The following is a 19,358-nucleotide window of genomic DNA, read 5'->3' as shown; positions in this document are numbered from 1 at the left end:
AGGATGTTGACCCCAACATCTTCAAGAAGAGATTGTGTTCTTGTGTTGGCAATAAAGAGTTTGAAATGATATACTATGAAGTCTAAGCTTAGAAAGGAAGAAGGGGAAGATGGGGAGGGTAATCCATTTGGAAAAAACAGAAGGGTCAAAGAAATAGATGATTTAAACAAACTGGTGTGTTGAGGGGTCAAATGAGAAAGTTGGAAGAATTGGAAGTTGTAGTTTGCATGTTTAACTATTTCTGAAGGGAGACAGGTTTGGGTAATGACAAAGTTTAGGGTGTGACCATTGGTGTGTGGCAGCTGAGTTGTAATAGAACAAAAGGCCACTAGAGATGAGGCCAAGAAACTGAGAGGCAAAAGAGTTAGTTGAATTACCCAGAGTAATGACAGTATTTGGGGTGGAATGGAAGACTGCAAGCCAGGTTCTCAGATCTCTGGTGAATGAGGTATGAGAGAGATACATAAGATACCAAGATACCTAAGACAATGCCTTTGCTCTTCTATTGGGCTGTGATCTCTTCAAGAAACATATACGTAGAGAGATAAATAATTATACAATATGGTAAGTGTAATGATAGAAGCATCATCTGAAAGGTATGAAAGTCCATCTAGATGCGGAAGGAGACTCCAGCTGTCTGAATGAGTTAGAAGACTAACCACTTAAGCATTTCATACTGTTTTGGAATTTTCAGTGTTCGATAAACATTTATGCATATTCTATGGCTATTCAGCAAGTACAAAAATAGTGGTTAAAATGGTCATGTTTGCTAAGTCATTTATTTGAAGCAATGCAAGATAAAAAAGAAAAAGGTAGAATGTGAACTCTAAGGAATATTTTCTAATTCTAAAAGTTTCAGAGAAACAAGGTTTCTGGAAGAGTGATTTCTACTATTTGATGTATAATTTTCTAGTTTCTTATGTTAGTTTTTGTTTTCTAATTTTGTTTTAATAATTTTATTGACAACTTACATTAAGTTATTATAAGCTGCCTCAATCCTTTTTGGATTTAAGTGAGAGCACAAATAATTAATAAATATATTCTAATTGATGTTGAAAAATAAGTAAACAGATTATAAAGCATTATTTATCACTACATGTTAAAACATATACTTTATCTAACCAAAGTATATTTTACTTCTTGTAGAGTGGTATCAACTAGTCTTTGGAAATTATGTTAGGTAGTACATTTCTTATGCCCCCAACAAGAAAAAAAGCCTTTAAATGTCATAGATTAGTTGGTGAATGCTATTCTGGGAGTAAAGAGTCGTGGGGGTAGATGGTACTGACCACAGGAATGTTGAGCAGCAAATGCTGGCTTTGGGCAAAGAAACTTTGGTGCATGGTGACTTCTTTGAAATGTTGGGACTTATGGTCCTTGTGGGGACATGTGTTACAAAATATGTGTCACAGATCAAACATACCGTGTGAGAATAGAAAGGCAGAATAATAGGGCAATAATACCCTATCTATAAACCAGCCATGTTTATGATCCCCTAAATAATAGGTCAAAGTAGTTTCCACTATGGTAAATATTTCAATTGCAATGTTCTGCAAAATTTTTGTCTGTCTCATGTATTTTAAGTAAGATTTCTGGGTCATGTGGCTTTTCTAGTAGACTTCAATGAAGTACAACCACCAAGCAAAGACCTTGTCATTTATTTCACTTCCATTGTCTTTTATCTTGAGAACAGTAATCCTGTGAGAAACTTTAGATTTTCAACTTAATCGTAGAATGGTATTATGCAGGATCAAGTATTCAAATTCCTTGCTTTTATTTTTCTGTTGTATTTACTATAGCTATATGTCTAAATTCAGATCTGTGGTTTCTTTTAGTTTTTTTTGGTGTAATCGTTTTTCCTTATTTTCATCTTTTTCCCTCCTTTCTCTTTTAGTTCACAGCCATGAATGAACGACAGTGCTTCTACAATGAGTCTATTGCCTTCTTTTATAACCGGAGTGGAAAGCACCTTGCCACAGAATGGAACACAGTCAGCAAGCTGGTGATGGGACTTGGAATCACTGTATGTATCTTCATCATGCTGGCCAACTTACTGGTCATGGTGGCAATCTACGTCAATCGTCGCTTCCATTTTCCTATTTATTACTTAATGGCTAATCTGGCTGCTGCAGACTTCTTTGCTGGGTTGGCCTACTTCTACTTAATGTTCAACACAGGACCCAATACTCGGAGACTGACCGTCAGCACATGGCTCCTTCGTCAGGGCCTCATTGACACCAGCCTGACGGCATCTGTGGCCAACTTACTGGCTATAGCAATCGAGAGGCACATTACAGTTTTCCGCATGCAGCTGCACACACGGATGAGCAACCGGCGGGTGGTAGTGGTCATTGTGGTCATTTGGACTATGGCCATTGTTATGGGTGCTATACCGAGTGTGGGCTGGAACTGTATCTGTGATATTGAAAATTGTTCCAACATGGCACCTCTCTACAGTGACTCTTATTTAGTCTTCTGGGCCATTTTCAACTTGGTGACTTTTGTGGTAATGGTGGTTCTATATGCTCATATCTTTGGCTATGTTCGCCAGAGGACTATGAGAATGTCTAGGCATAGTTCTGGACCCCGGCGGAATCGGGACACCATGATGAGTCTTTTGAAGACTGTGGTCATTGTACTTGGTAAGTATTGTCTTGACTCTAACTTACTTTACAGATTCCCAATGTCTTAATAAAAACTGCATTAGTTTATAATAGTGGAAAGCAACAATTTGAATATTCACCATGTAAGTATACTGGAATTACAAGGGGATGAGGCATCTTTATAGCAAATGCCTGTGAAGATAGCAACATATCAGCCTTTCTACCATTACAGAATTGGCTGTAGGGAAACATGTGTCTCAGTGGTGCAGTATAAATAAATGATGATGATGATGTGAAAGATGTCACTGAGGAGTGGTTATGTGATATTGAAAATTCCAGACTAATCAGTCAAATTTGTTTAGCTTTTAAAGGTTTCCTTACAGCCTCAATTGTTGAACTTTTGCCTTGTAGTCTCTGTATTGTAGATTTACAGATAGAAAACGCTTTTATATGATGTGAACATGCTTTCATACATAGTTCTTTTTATCAGTTCATTTCTAAATAAGTTGTCTTTCGATTTCTGTAATTCTTAGTGCATTGCTGGTAAGTATATTAAGGTATTGTATAGATTTAGTACATGAAATAGAACACTGGAATGCATAGCATTACGTGACAGCCACCTTAATGAAAACAGTTTTTTCCCCCCTCATTATTTTTCTGGACATGGGAGAGGAAGTTAATTTACATTTTAGAGTGAAGAGAAAGATTTTATTCTTTATATAGAGTCAAATAATTTTTTGCCTTTAAATAAGCATTATTTTGCCTAGATGAAAACCTCATGGTAGTGCTCGGGAAGAATATATTTATTTGTTAATTTATTTGTTTAGCAAATAGTTAATAAACACCTAATAAGTTCCAAGTCATGTGCTGGTCCCTGAAGGGATAACCATTAATGGGACAGACACAGCACCTTTCTCTTTGCACTTAAAATGGGGTGCCTATTTTAAACGTTCACCCAGTATGACTGTTTAAATACTTACCCTATTCAATTACATATTATCCATAGACTACAGTCCAGTTAATGTTTGATAATATTTTTTAAATCTGTTATTATTTCATCTTTCACCGTGGAAATTCGGTGGAAAGCCCCTATATTAATTCTCTTTGCTCCAGTTGGTAAAGCAGTGTTGAATGAATATAACCTAGAATCGCATGGCTCCTCTGAAACTCTGGGAGTTACATTAATTTTAGTCACTGGAAAGAGATAGATCCCTAATTATCACTAAATAAATTAGGGTTCTGGCAGATGCATCAGTCTCATTTATTTTGGTTAGGGTGAATGCATCACTGAGACCATTTCTGGGGATACTGATTTTCTTCTGGGTCTGTGAGAATGAACTGACCCATCCACAGCCCTGCTTGTAACTGACTGGCGCAGCTGGATAATATCCCCACTGCGTGCCCCATCATATCCAGATGTGAGATTGTTTTAGTCCATCTAAAGAAGTTTAGTAGAAGTATAAAACTGGTTTCCCTGTATGTTTATCAACAAAGACCTCTTAAATTAAAAATATTGCCCATGAAATGGATAAAACAACTTAGTTTACCATGGTTGCTGTTTTTGATGAAATTAAATAACATATTTTTACTTCTGTGCTGACTCAAATATTTGTTTTTTTAGTAATGACCTGAATATTGGTTTACACTTTTCATATGAATGTGCTTTTTCTATTATTGCATCAAGTGCTGCTTATAGTTCACAGAATCGCCAGCAGTAAATGACTACCGAACTTGGACTATGAACCTGCAAAGTTCTTGTTTTAATTTTGACCTTTGTATAATGCCTAGCATGTTCTGCTGTACAATATACTTAATGATTCATGTAAAATTAACTTTTTTGCCTCATTGGGTTGTTTTGAAGATTAAATGAGACAATTATTTTGAGGGTTCATAGGGCAACAGTTTGAGCATACAGTTGCCCTAAACACCTCCACAATCACACCAACCCCGAAACTCGAAAATAACAGAAATAATGTTGCTTTCTGAGATTTAAACTAGTAGACTTCACAAAGATTGAATATGATTACTTCTGGAATAAATAACATGATTTCTATAGATGTGTGATGAAAGAAGTGTTGGAACATGGAAAACTCCAGTAAGCATGAGAGGTGAAGAAGTTTGGTGAGGCAAGATGAAAATGTGATTATAATATAGAAAGCAGAAGATAAATAAATGGGGTCCATGGAGGATGCAAATGGTTAACATGTTCGGCTGTTAACTGAAAGGTTGGAGGTTCAAGTCCCACCTCGAGGTGCTTCAGAAGAAAGGCCTAGTGATCTGCTTCCAAAAAGTCAGTCATTGAAATCTCAGTGAAGCACATTCTACTCTCACACACATGAGGTTGCCATGAGTTGGAATCAGTTCAACAACAACTTATTTTGGTTTAGCCTCTTTAAGAGAGGAAACCCTGGTGGTATAGTGGTTAAGTGCTACAGCTGCTAACCAAAGGGTCAGCAGTTCGAATCTGCCAGGTGCTCCTTGGAAACTCTATAGGGCAGTTCTACTCTGTCCTATAGGGTCGCTATGAGTCGGAACCGACTTGACGGCACTGGGTTTGGTTTTGGTTTCTTTGAGAGAGTTACTGAGAATGGAAATATGGGCAGGTTTGGAAAGCAGAGAGAAAGGAATTCACAGTCCTAAAGAGTCAGATGTTTACAGCATGTGGCCAGCATGGTTGAAGCAGGATGCCCTAGTCCTCAAGCTTAGCCCGTCAGATGCTGTAGCATTATACACATCACAAGGTGACGCCTGGTGCCTGATGTACTGCCTTGCTTGGATTGTAAGTTTCCATCCCCGTGTAGGTCTGATTACATGGAGGTGGTGGGTTGGTCTTGAAAGAACAAGAATTCTGGTCTACTGAAAGCTTACTCTTCTCCTTGTTAATTAGTTTATTGACAATCTGGTTTTTAACTTTGATTTTCAATATCTTCTCTACCAGATTGTCAGCTTTGTGAGAGCAGGCAGGGACTATGAATTATTTGTTGTCTATTTTCTCCCCCTTGCCTGTCAAAACATCTGGCACAAAGTAGCTCCTCAATAAATAATTGTCAAATGAGTGAATGTGATGATAAAACCAAGTATCTGACCCTTCAAAGCTGAAGACCAGAGCCCCTGTGAATTCACTAAGGTAATGTCACTTTATTCAGCCATTTGCCAGTTGAGGAAACCTCTTACAATCCCACCTCATTCCATGCCTTCCAGTCAAAATACAACTGCTTGTAAAGTGACTGGTCACAATGGGTGCTCAATAAATAATGGGTTTGTTTTACTTTCATTTATTCTGGGGATGATTACTGTTTGATTAAGTGTGTGTTTCCATTTTCATCACCTCAAAGTGACCTCTGGGTTTCAGGCTTATTCAGAGAAGAATTTGTTGGTCAACAAGGTGAATTCCTAGAAGCTGACTTAAAAACCAAGGCATCTTTGAGATTTATGGTGGCAAATATGACTAGCATTTTTTAAGCTGAAGGTTGTATATAAGCTGCCCTTGAGTGAGGATCTTATAGTTATATTTATTTGTCAAACACTTAAGTAGTATTAATCATGTTCGGCGCTACTCTTAGAAATTACTATTTGTAAATAACCCTATGGAATATAAACCAAAACCAAACCCGTTGCTGCCAAGTCTATTCCAACTCATAGTGACCCCACAGGACAGTAGAACTGCTGCATAGGGTTTCCAGGGAGTGGCTGGTGGATCCAGACTGCTAACCTTTTAGTTAGCAGCCGAGCTCTTAACCACCACGCCACCAGGGCTCCATGGAGTATAGGTATCGTTATCTATTTGTAATCTTCATTTTACAGAGGTGAAAACTGGGGAACAGAGTGGTTAGGTACTTGGCCAAGGTCACATAGCTAGTTGTAAGTTCCCATTGCCGTTGAGTCTATTCTGACTCATAATGACCCCACAGGACAGTAGAACTGCCCCATAGGGTTTCTAAGGAGCGTCTGGTGGATTCGAACTGCCGACCTTTGGGTTAGCAGCCCTAGCACTTAACCCCTACACCACCAGGGTTTCCAGTTGTAAGCAGAGGAGCTGTGATTCTAACTCAGGGACTCTGGTTTTGGAGCCCAACCTTTCCACCTCAGGCTATGCTGCTTTTCTGTGATAAAAACCACCAGCAGTACGTGCTATATTTTGTTACAAAGTTTGAACATCACTGTACTAGTAAAATATTGTGATCCCATTTGTTTCCATTGATATTGGCTAGCGCTGCCTGTACTTTATTTCCATGGTCAGAAGAAGTTTTGAAAGAGCATTTCTTTTGTCCTTTTGCTTCTGACAATGATGCCCATGATTCTCACTTCACTGACCCTTTTCCCCTGCTGGGTGTTCAGAGCACCAGTAACTGCCTCTGATGGAGGGAGTGTTTTGTTCAAGGTGTAGTTAACTTGCGAGTTCATTATCCCAGCATGAAGTCATGTAATCCCTCCCAGACTCGAATTCTCCTTAACTTGACATTTTACCAAGAATTCCTTTTGAGCCTGCTCCACTGTTGAATCAGAGTGGCAGTCAAGAAGCTCTTCCTTATTTGACCACGGTCTGTCTTAAGTTGTAAGCCCATTTCTATCCTCCTCTGTTCTTTGTGATGACACTTCTGCTGGGGATAATTAGAAAAGAAGAAAACCAGGCTTCGGAAAGGGAAAATGATGCTCAAGTTGTGGTGATTTTTGCATCTGAGCCCTGAGAGAGAGTGAGGGACATAAAGCAAAATAAATCCAGGTGGGGCTTATCTCTTAGGCAAAGAAGAGAAGACACTGTTCTTTCTAGTGGATCTGCGCTGGCTAGAAATGATCACCACTGTGAAGCTAAATTACCCCTTATTACCTCCACAGTGGGTGTCAGGGTCCGTACTCAGTATTATGCCTCACGTGCTATTTCCAACCTTACACTGAAGGACATTGTATTTTTTCCATTCTCTGTTGAGGGAACCAAGTTACTATAGGCTTAGTAACATGTCCAAGGTCACTGCTTTCTAAGCGGCAGAACTGGAATTCAGCAGTAGGATTGTTGTAGACTGTGGGCACAGGCCCTCCACATACCACAAGAGATCATCCATAGCCCTGGTATGGGTGGTGATAATAGGGGTGGGTGTGTCCGAGAGCCAGTCAAGAAATTCTTCCTTCTCTCTGGTCAGACAGGTTTAAATCCGTTTTTTTTTTTTTTTTTCTTATTTACTTCGCTAGAAGATGACTGGCCAATAGCCTTTTAACAACTCTTCACGCAATTCTCTTGAATTTGATTCAAAAATGTGTTGGTGAGCGCTGATTGTGTGCTGAGGGGTAAAAGATGAGTAAGGTAAAATGTATCCTGTACGGAGCTTACGGTTTAGTAGAGGAGATTTAAGAAAGAGTGGAAAGCGTTTGGGTCCATGTGCTAAAAGAGGTATTGCCAGAGTGATTCTGAGTGCAGGGGTCCAGAGGGCCTCCCAGAGGAGGCAGTATTGAGCTGAGTCTTGATGAATGTGTAGAAGGTTGCCATCCTACGTGGTAAGGATGGAGAAGGTAAGCAGTAACATAGCAATGGTTTTCACCTTTGAGGAACTGGAAATGGTCAGGTGTGATTAGCACATAGTGGGTGTACCAGACGGAGCATTGGCCAAAGGCTCAAAGCCTTCATGATGTACTAAAGAGTTTGGGCTTCTGGCTATAGGTGATGAGGAGATGCTGAGGGATACCCTAAGATAAAGCACACCAGTTCCTTATAGGTAAGGTAACCATATAGTTTATCATCCAAACTGAGACATTTTGGTAGTAAAATGGACATTAATGAAATGGGTTGCTGGGACAGCAGGCATAAACCAAGACTGACCTGGACAACCAAGATGCATGGTCACCCTACCACTAGGCTTTGTTTTCAGTCTGTTTGTGGCCCTTATTTATATATTTTTTTCTAAGTTCTCTTCTGGCTTTTCAAATGCAGAGCTCAGTGCCTGACTTGTTCCTCTGTGTACAAAAGAAATTTTTTCTTTTTAATTTAAAGTCAAGGGTCTATCCAGATTTAGAATGTTAAAGCTCAGAGGGTTCTTAAAAATCACACCACACAACCCTCTCATCTTTCACATGGGGAGACTGAAGCTCCCAAGTGAGAAATTTAGGTGTGAGTTGGAAAGTGGTCCAAACCAGGACCCAGGTTTTCTGATTTCCAGTAAGGTGTTCATTCACTGCTTATGCCTCCACCTTGTTCTGTTCCATCCACACTGTCACTTTCTTCCTTGTGAACATCAACATGTATTTATGTAGCTGGCCAGGATTAGGTGTAAACATTGTGGCTATAAAGGTAACTGGCTTCCACAGAAAGATTCCCTTTGAATTTGGTCTCCTAACAACCAACTGGTCATCTCTGTAGTGAAGCTTTGACGGGAGCCATCTGAAGCGGAATTGCCTGCCCATTATGGAGCTTCTACACAGAGTAGCATCCTATTAGCTTTCTTCATAAGAAGATTGCATTACTGTTTTTCATTCAGCTTTCTTTTTTTAAGTTTATGCTTTAGCCTGTGTGTATGTTCTCACCTACATTCATCGAGGCAGAATGTCTCTGGCATATACTCTTGACTCTGCCATTAACTAACTGGGTGATTCTCACAAGCTACTTTCTCTATGCCTTCATCTGTAGGATGAAGGTGGTCAATTTGATTTCCAAGATTATTTAAAGCTCTATTATTCCACAAATAGAATCATAAGGACAATAACTACTGTGGATCAGCCATGCAAAATTTTCTAGTGGGAAGCATAGAAATGGAAGTCCGGAACAAAAGCAAGAGGCAAGAGGCAGTGACTTTTCTCTGTATAAATGATGCCTCAGCTTCTTTAATAATTAGCTTTTAGAAGCAGTATCCCCATTAGGAGCCCAGGTGGTGAAATGGTTAAGAGCTAACCAAAAGGTTGGCAGTTTGAATCCACTAGCCACTCCTTGGAAACCCTATGGGTCAGCTCCACTCTGTCCTGTAGGGTCACTATGAGTCAGAATCGACTCAATGGCAGTGGTTTTTTTTTTTTTTTTTTTATCCCCCGTTAAGGATAGTGGCACATTTATAGAGGGTAATCTCAAAGAAATGAATTTTATAACTTTACTCTTCTGTGGAGAGCTGTGTAGCAGGAAGGGAAGGCTTCCCAGTTGGTCCTGTTACTAGGGGAAGGGAGTAGACAGAAGGGTCTCTTGTTCCCTGGCCACAGGTGACCAACTGCACATCCTGTTGCTCTGAAGAGGGACCAAAGCCACCCCAAGTCTCCTTAGGTTCCAGTGGCATCCCTGTGAAAGCCTCTGTGAGGTAGAACCTGAGAGAATATTCATGAGAGCTTTGATTGTTTGGCCAGCCACTAGGTTGGCTTGGCACTCAGGGTGTTGGTCAGGACAAGGTACCCTGCAGAAGGCCCACGGTGGTGCTTAGACCCAAATCCTGGGCCCACGTCAAAAGAGAAAACAACTTGCAAACACGAGCTCTTTATACTCCTTTGTTGCCCATCTCCATTCAAATATTTTTAGTCAGAAGAAATTTCTAAACAGAAACAAAAACCAAAAATACCACATTTACCTAACAGAGTTCCTTTTGAAGTGTAGACAGAGCAGCTAGAACATGAAGTTTTTTTTAATTTTTTTTATTTTTAGGTCGGATGAGAATGATTCAGACCTTGTCTAGCTGAGATTCCTGTCAGTTCAAATATGAATGTTGCAAAGTCCTTTATCCTAATCATTGAAGGTAATAAGCAATGAAAAGTTCCTTTAATGGATCATAGTGACCACTGGGAATCACTGTTGACTGAGAAATCACTGAGAAAAATTACTTAACCTTTTTGAGCCTTAGACTCAGAATTAATAAGATAGGGATAGTTGGATCTTTCTCATCAAGGCTTGTGAAGCTTAGGTGAGCTGATACAAGCCTGGCTCATGGAAAAGCTTCTCTCCACATGTGTATTCACATCTCTGTCTTGCTCTTGCTCTCAGACACGCACCATATGTACCAGTGTGCTTACAATGGTGGATTTGTTGATTGAGATGGCGCTTTATTTCTATAACATAGTATGAATGTACTTTTGTGTTTCAGCAGCTATGGGCTCTAATAACAGGCTTTAAATTTTATCCTGAGTAACCTTTGCTTTTCCAAAGATACATCATTACTGCAGAGTTGCCTGCACCTTGTTTGTTGAGCCTCAGCCGCATGAATGAAAAGTCCTTTTAGAGCTCTAGTGGATGGTGGGTTTGATCTAGTAGTTCTCCAAAGAAGGTTGAATGGTGTTGACTCTTGCAATGAGTTTTGGAATGGAACAGGCCACTTTGTCAGTACCTATTAGACCAGGTCATCAGCTCCTTTAGATGAATCTTCTATGCCTAGGGCACAGCTGACAGGCCAGTCATCATTTAGGGCACTGTTCTTTTTTCCTTTTGATCAGCAGTAGAGGACCATATCTGGTCTATACTGAAAAAAGGCAAATGAATGGCATCATGAAACCTTATTGCTCTTCTCCAGCCGGTCCCAACTTTACAGTGTGGCCACTTATGAATCCTTTTGTCTGGACTTCACCATCACTTATGGCGGAAAAAAGGATTTAGTCCAAGCTCTCACTGCTACCTTGTGGATCTCTTTGGAGGATCTATATGAACGTTACATGATGGCAGGGATTGTCTTACATTCCAGCACCTAGAACAGGGCCTGGAACTTATAGTAAACTATACATATTTGTTGAATGATTAAATTAATTATATCTCTAATTCTAGACTGTTTTACTGGTTATCTAGTGACAATAGAAACGTGTCTATGTAGCCTAAAATTTAATGTGATGTAATAGAGTCCCATTCAAAGCGATGTGTTATAAGGTAGTTATAATAAGACAGTTCCAAATCCTGCCTGTCAAAGACTATATTTTAGCTATGTTCCAGAATGGAATTGTTAACAATAGTTTATTTTGTCAGCAAATGTGTGTCAAGTGTCTACTAGGTCCTCTGCTAGGAAGTAGGAATGCAAAGATCAATTAAAATATGAACGCTGATCCAAGGAGCTCTCATTTTGGTAGATAATGACAGAATTTTTAAATAAATGAATATAATGTAACATGGTAAATAAAATAGGCAAGGTACTACTATGGAGCACTGTATTCTAACTGGACAATGTCAGGAAAGACTTCAAGATGAAGGTGATATCAGAATTTTATCTTAGACGACATATAGGAGTTTGCCAGGTGAGCCCAGGCAAAGGAATTGTTTCTGTTAGATATTCTTTGAACTCTGAACTAAATTAAATATTCGGTCATTTTCTGTATATTGCAATTAATGTGTTACTTAGATATTAGTAACTCTTGTTAGGCTGGTACAGCTCATGAAGTCTTGGGGATCGGACAGGGGATGCTTAAACAACTTTAAGACAGCATTGTGCTTATTATCATTTGCTTGCCTATTGCACTTCAGTTTTTGAATTAACTGAAGGTAGTAGGTTCACATCATCAAATGGGTTTTGAATGGTTACTGACCTATAAGGAAAGAGATGAATTTCTGTATGTTCAAATAAGCAAGAAGGGCTCTATAGTGACATGTATGCATACAGGACCTGAAAGATCATTAACAGGAAATGCAGACACCTATGTCTGAAGCATGATGAGAACATAGTTTTTTGAGTTGTCTTACAATCTGTAATGGCCTTGTGGGTACGAAGATTTCAGAATGTCTGTAGTTGATATTTGTTGTTATTGTTACAGCAACAGAACTCAAAGGCATTTGTTAAATCTAGAAATGTACAATTCTATTTCTAGGGGGTTTATATTTGGAACTCTAAACATCATGGCATTTCTGATTCCCTGATACAGTTGTACCAAATAAGAATAAACATAGCACACGTGCACACACACACACACACACACACGCTAGGGTTGTCAGATTTAGCAAATAAAAATAATTGCATGGGACATACTTATACTGAAAAAAAAAAGTTGTTTATCTGAAATTCAAATTTAACTAGGCATCCTACATTTTATCTGGCAACCCTAACTACCACATACACACACATACACGCACACATACACATGGCATTAGGTGGGGAATAAAGCATTTTAAATGGCAATCAACCCTCTGTTACATAGATTTTTTTTCTCCTTGTTTTACAGGTTTTCATATTACCCTGAAAATCAATTTAAGTACACAAGGGGTTTTCACCTGTTTAATATTTCGTATTTTTATTTTGGGTTGTCTAGAAATATGTAAAGGGACATATCTGGGGTAGAATCTTATATTTGTTTCTCAGAAATTATGCATGCAGATGAACAGATAATACTGTATGCTTCCAGGTCAAAATGGAATCATTCTCCACTTTTACATGTTCTTTGTCACACTCTTTGAAGAAAAGCATTTTAATGTAATTTGTTTTTCCACGTAAACAAGGAATTACTTTTCTTGTGTTTGTACTCTTGATATTTTTTCTTTGCGGTCTAAACTAGAGCCTTATGCTTCTGAGAAGCTACTTTTTATTCATGTGTTTTAGTGAAGATGATAGTGTCTAGACTGAATGTGGTCACGGCTTTACTTAAACCCTGGCACGTCTCCTCCACCAATAGAAGAGTTATTGTAATGATCCAAAGCAAATAAGAGGTTCTAATAGGGTGACGCAGCAATAACAAGGTCTTTTTGAAGAACTAGGATTTTATCTGGCATTAGGAGACTGGAAATTCATAGCTTCACCTATTTATCCTGCCCAAGTAGAATTTGTTTACACAAGGAACACTGCATTTTAAGTAGGGTTTTCCATGAGTTCATTCTAAATGTGTATTTCTGCACATCAAAAACCTCTTCATGAGGTAGGCATGAATTCATTTGCTGGAGTTATTTTCCTTTCTCTTGGGAGAGAGAAGATAGTCACTTAGGAACCCAGCCCTGAAGGGCTGGCACAGCAGACTAATGAAGTGAAAAGCAGAGAAGCTTTTGACGGAGGCAGCAAGTGATTGATTTGCTAACCTTGCTGGGCACAAGGTGCACAGGAATGCTTTTTTATATATTGATCCAGTCTCAAGGGAAAAACGAAGCTATAAATTGAGGAGCTGTACTCAGTGAGTTTCTGACCTAAAACAGGGGAGGTTGCATTTGTTATTGTTGTTAGGTCCCATCATAGAGCTAGGATTTACAACACATAGGAAAACAACATCAGATGACAAAATGGTGGGCAGTCACACAATACTGGGAATCATGGCCAAGCCAAATTGATACACATGTTTTGGGGGCACACAATTCAGTCCATGACACCAGTCCCTGGAGAAAGATATCATGCTTGGAAAGTAGAGGATTAGTGAAAAAGAAGAAGTCCCTCAATGAGATGGATTGACACAGTGGCTACCACAATAGCTCAAACATAGCAATGGTTGTGAAGATGGTGCAGGACTGGGCAGTGTTTTGTTCTGTTGTACATAAGATCACTATGAGTCTGAACCAACTCGATGGCACCTGACAACAACAACAACAACAACAGGCATGTATTTCTGGAATATTTACTATCAATACACAAGAACAAATTATTTAGAATGGAAGAGAATGCTTTTGAAACCAAATTTCAACAGTAAGTCTAACTGTAGCATACCTTATCACGTTAATATAGTAAAATGAGATTGATATAATTCTGTAATAGAATTTCCTAATTTTTTAGTTGAATCTGAATTAGTTTCACTGCTTTAAGGCAAGAAATCTGTTTTTAAAACATGCATACATTAAAAAAACATTAAAATTAGAAACGGGAATGGAATATACATTCATTTATATATATATTAATCTCTATACTGTATGTTATTTACTGCTATTACAATACATGTTCTGTTCAATGTGTTGTCCCTCGGCAATTTATGATTTTAGTAATGATGTATGTAGCTTGCTTACTAGGTCGCTCGCTGAGGTGATGGGATATTTCGACTCATTGTTTTGAGTGGCCTTTGAGCACATTTTTGTAATATGTTTATGAATATAAATATTTAAGTCAGAATTACAGTAACTGATTTTTTATTGAGAAAGTATTTTCTGGAGTATATATTATTATTTTGCTTTAATGCGTTCATCAATTTAATATATAACACAGTCAAACATTTCTAATTTGCTACATTTTTAAGATTTAATTCAACTAATATTTTCATAAGAATCACATCTTTTTGTGTAAATTGTACAATGAAGACTTAATTCATTGATTCATTTTTGGAACATATCAAATCATAACAAAGCATCTACTATTGTGAGTTTTTATTTTCCCTCTTATGTTTACTTTTCCTTGGCCTTATTTTAAAGCTAAATTTTTTTTATTGTGCTTTAAGTGAAAGTTTACAAATCAAGTCAGTCTCTCATACCAAAACTTATACACACCTTGCAATGTACTCCTAGCTGCTCTCCCCCTAATGAAACAGCACACTCTTCTCCACCCTGTATTTCCCATGTCTGTTGAACCAGCTCCTGTGCCCCTCTGCCTTCTCACCTTACCTCCAGACAGGAGCTGCCCATGTAGTCTCATGTGTCTTCATGAGCAAAGAAGCTCACTCCTCACCAGCATTATTTTCTGTCTTATAGTCCAGTCCAATTGCTGTTTGAAGAGTTGGCTTCGGGAATGGTTCCTGTCTTGGACTAACAGTGGGTCTGGGGACCAAGACCTCCAGGGTACCTCCGGTCTCAGTTAGACAATTTAGTCTGTTTGTTTTTTTTTTTTTAAATGTGAATTTGAGGTCTGCATCCCACTGTTCTCCTGCTCCGTCAGGGATTCTCTGTTATGTTCCCTGTCAGGGCAGTCATTGGTGGCAGCTGGGCACCATCTAGCCTGGTCTCAGGCTGATATAGTCTCTGGTTTATGTGGCCCTTCCTGTCCCTTGGGCTCATATTTACCTTGTATCTTTGGTGTTCTTCATTCTCCTTTGCTCCAGGTGGTTTGAGACCAACTGATACATCTTAGATGGCTGCTTGCTAGCATTTAATACTCAGATAAAATTCTTAGCTCTTAAAGAGCTTAATATCAAAGAAAATTGACATTTTTATACTAACTAGTTTTTTTTTTAGTAGGTAAAGTGGAGGGTTATCGAAAAAGAGGAAAACCCTCAATGAGCTAGGTTGACAGAGTGGCTGCAACAATGGGCTCAAACATAGCAACAAGTGTGAGGATGGCGCAGGACCGAGCAATGTTTGATTCTATTGTACATAGGGTCGGTATGAGTCGGAACGGACCTGACGGCACCTAACAACAGCAACAACAGCTTTTTCTCTCTTAAAATATTGAAATATACACATTAATTACTTGTATCACCCTAGGAAAATTTGTCACCTTTTTTTTTTAATTTAATGACTGAAAATGCAACTGACCTGTTATAAAGATACCATTTTTTTTTTTTAAGATTGTTTAAGGTAAACGTGGTTTTATAGTATTCTAGGGAGACACATTTTATCCTCCAAGAGAGAAAATGTAGCAATAATGCTTATTTTTGCATTACCCTAATACAATTGTATGAGTCTACATGGAGCCCTTGGCAGAAAAAGGGTAAATCAATCATTTAGTTGCTCATAGGCTATGTAAACAATATGCCCCCCCCCACACCCATTTTCTTTCATCTTCTTCCTGAGGTAGCATGGCATAGTCTAAGGAACTTGGGATTTGGACTTATGTACATGGGTTAAAACAAACAAAAATTCTGCTGACGTATTAACTATGATCTTGGGCAATATATTTGATCTTTCTGAGCTTCTGTTTTCTCACCTGTAATTGAAGAGAGCATTGCCTAGTACTCTCCTTATTTTCTATGTGAGGTTGTTGTGAGGATTATGAGATATGTTAAAGTGCTTAGCGTACTGCCTGGCACATGTTAGGGAGAACATGAAGTTCTCATGCCTTCACTACTGTTCTGCACACATGAAAGTGCTTTGTGCGACTTGCTGCAATTAATGGTCTAAACAGTTTTCCCAGGATGGTCATTGCTTGGAGCTATCTAGCCTCTACTATAGGCCTATACTGTGACTAGTAACATTTTTCCACTCTCTTTGGTCTGTAGAAATGGACCTGACGGTCCTACGTGGGAATTCAATCCATTAGTTTGTTCCTTCATCCATCCATTTATCCTTTAACCGTTCATTCATCCAAAAAATGTAGAATCCTAGAAACTTTATATGGGATGAGGCTATAAGGATTATGGCATTTCTACCCTCTTCCAAAGCCAGGCTTGGGTCATCTGTACAGTAACAATGATATGTGGTTTTTAGGCTTGTACTCAAACATCTTGGAAAATAGGGAACTCTCTTATCCCTCCAGAGGCCAGACTGTCTTCTGATAAATTGTTAAATATATTGATCCGAAATCTAGGAAAGAACTCTTTTTCTGGGGTGCTACCCACTGAATCTAATTCTGACTGCTTGGTGCCATAAAGAACACTGAAACTTTATACAACCTGATTCAGTTCAGGTGACAAATATTGCCTGTTGTGTGTTGGGATAGAAAATACCAAAATGTGTATTATGGCATATACAGTTATGAAGTTGTGGCCCTGCCCTTCTAAAGCTTGCAGTCTACTAGGATAAATACCACATGTATGTAAATAATAGTTACAATAGGTCAGCATTGACAAAAATGCCAGCAAAGAAGTACAGATAAAGCTGTATTAGAATTTAGAGGAGGGGGAGAATCCTGTCAGTAGTATAACTGGGAAAGCTTTAGTAAAAGAGTTTTTTGAGTTGGGTGTGGAAGTACAGGTCATGCTCGGGAATGAGGTATTCTATTAGATTGCATTTATCTCTTTAAGCACTGAATCCCGTTTTAGTAATACTACTCTTTTCTTGATTCCCAAAGTAATGCATATTGATGGGACAAAAAGAAAAATTAAGAACATCTAAAGCACTCAGAATTCTACCACCCAGAGAAAAACCAAAACATTAAAGTGAATATACTGTTTATTTCCAATCCTTTGTGTTAATTAATGGTTTACAGTGATATCATACCCACCCCCTCCCCCCTCAAAAAGCCATTGCTGTCAAGTCAGTTCTGAATCGTAGCGACCCTATAAGACGGAGTGGTACTGCCCCATAGGGTTTCCAAGGCTGTGAATCTTTTACAGAAGCAGACTGCCACATCTTTCTCCCTTGGAGCCACTGGTGGGCTTGAACCGCCAATCTTTCAGTTTGTATCTGAGTGCTTAACCACTGTGTCACCAGACAGTACATACAATTTTATTGCATGCTTTTAAAAATATATATCTTGAGCATTTTATCAAGCCTTTTGGTAATCTTTGAAAACATGATTTTACTGGACAATTACCGTGCAGTACATCCATATGATGGAATGTTACGTAATCACTGGGCATTTAAGCTTTTTCCTCTCTTTTTTTGCTATTACAAATAACACTGAGATAAATATTACCTAAGTCTTTGCTTTCCTCATTGAGACTTCAGAAATCTTGATTCTTATTGTTTAATGTCCCCCTGGAAAGTTTGTGCCAATTTACATCCTACTATGAAGGAAGGAATGAGAGCTTTGCCACAATCGAGCCAATATTGAATACTTTTTTTTTTTTTTTGGCCTAAAGGTGCCATGTTATAATGATTTACATAGTTTTTATTTTTTAATCATATTTTTATTGAGGATAAACATTAACAAACTCAGAAAAGAGATGGAAACCTATTAGGGATTTAGAAACTAAAACAAAAATAGGGGTGCTTTCGGTTACATGCAAATATATGTAACGCTTTTAAGTACTTTGTTACCTACAGAGGTCTAATGCACATTCATTTCTTTGGACACTTAAAGGCCTAGCAGATGAACAGTGTAGTACAGTGGTTAACAGTGTTGTCTCGGAAGTCCCAACTGCCTGGATTCTAAGCCCAGCTGTACCGCATGCTAGCTGAGCCAACTTCAGCAAGGTATTCAGTTGCTTCACGCCTCAGTTTCCTTGTCTGTAAAATGAAGGACAGGGAAAAAGCAGTAAAACCTCAAAAGAATTAAGTAAGATTATTATCTAAAATACCAGGCATGTAAATACTTGGTAGATTCTATCATAAAATACGTTATGCATAACTTTGTGTTTTCAGGAAGCGTTCATATTGCTCTGCTAAAACCTAGAGTACCTGGATGAACCTCATTGTGGTAGTTCTTCATTATATTGTCAGAAGAAGGGGCAGCCCAGCCGAGTCAGGAGCCATCTCGATTCGTGGGTTCAGGGGGTAGGTCTCCCTCCGACTGGGTGGTGTTGCCATTGCAGAGGACCCTGAAAGCAGATATACCGCTCACTTCTGAGAACCCCACTACTGCAGAGGTTCCCAAATGTTCTCAGTTCACAGTGCCCTGATTGTCTCACTAATTTTTTCACAGTGCTCCAGGGCCAAAAGAAATACCTATTAGCTCCATTTATTAAGCAATTAAGTGAACTTAATAAGCATATACCTGTTGCCATTGAATCAATTCCGACTCATAGTGACCCTATAGGACAGAGTAGAGCTGGCCCACTGGGTTTCTAAGGAGTACCTGGTGGATTTGAACTGCCAACCTTTTGGTTAGCAGCTGTAGCTCTTAACCACTATGCCACCAGGGTTTACTAATAAGTATACAAGTCCTAATAAATTAGTAGCCAATTGGTAAAAACAAAACAACAAACAAAAAAACCCATATAAACTGAAAGAAAAAAATATTTTGATCTAATTAGTAACCACAATTACTGAAGGGATGTATGTGCCTGTTGGACATTGTACAACTCCTCAAAACTTGGAATCAGATGAGACTCTGTCATCCTCGTTTCCTGTTCCACACTGAGGTTCTTGTAGTACTTGCATTTTAT

The 19,358-nt window shown here is 38.7% G+C and overlaps 1 protein-coding gene across 7 annotated transcripts in view; it reads left to right on the top strand.

The window, feature by feature from the left end:
• Positions 1-19,358, top strand: part of LPAR1 (lysophosphatidic acid receptor 1) — a 139,724-nt gene that overhangs the window by 69,546 nt on the left and 50,820 nt on the right. For all 7 annotated transcript variants that reach the window (XM_049896875.1, XM_049896876.1, XM_049896873.1 and 4 more), the window contains one exon: positions 1,895-2,642. In XM_049896875.1, the coding sequence (XP_049752832.1) occupies positions 1,895-2,642 (748 nt within the window). The remainder of the gene's footprint in view (positions 1-1,894; positions 2,643-19,358) is intronic.

This window comes from Elephas maximus, chromosome 9 (assembly GCF_024166365.1).
Source record: "Elephas maximus indicus isolate mEleMax1 chromosome 9, mEleMax1 primary haplotype, whole genome shotgun sequence".
NCBI classification, from domain to species: Eukaryota; Metazoa; Chordata; class Mammalia; order Proboscidea; family Elephantidae; genus Elephas; species Elephas maximus.
This window is presented reverse-complemented; position numbering and strand designations above follow the sequence as displayed.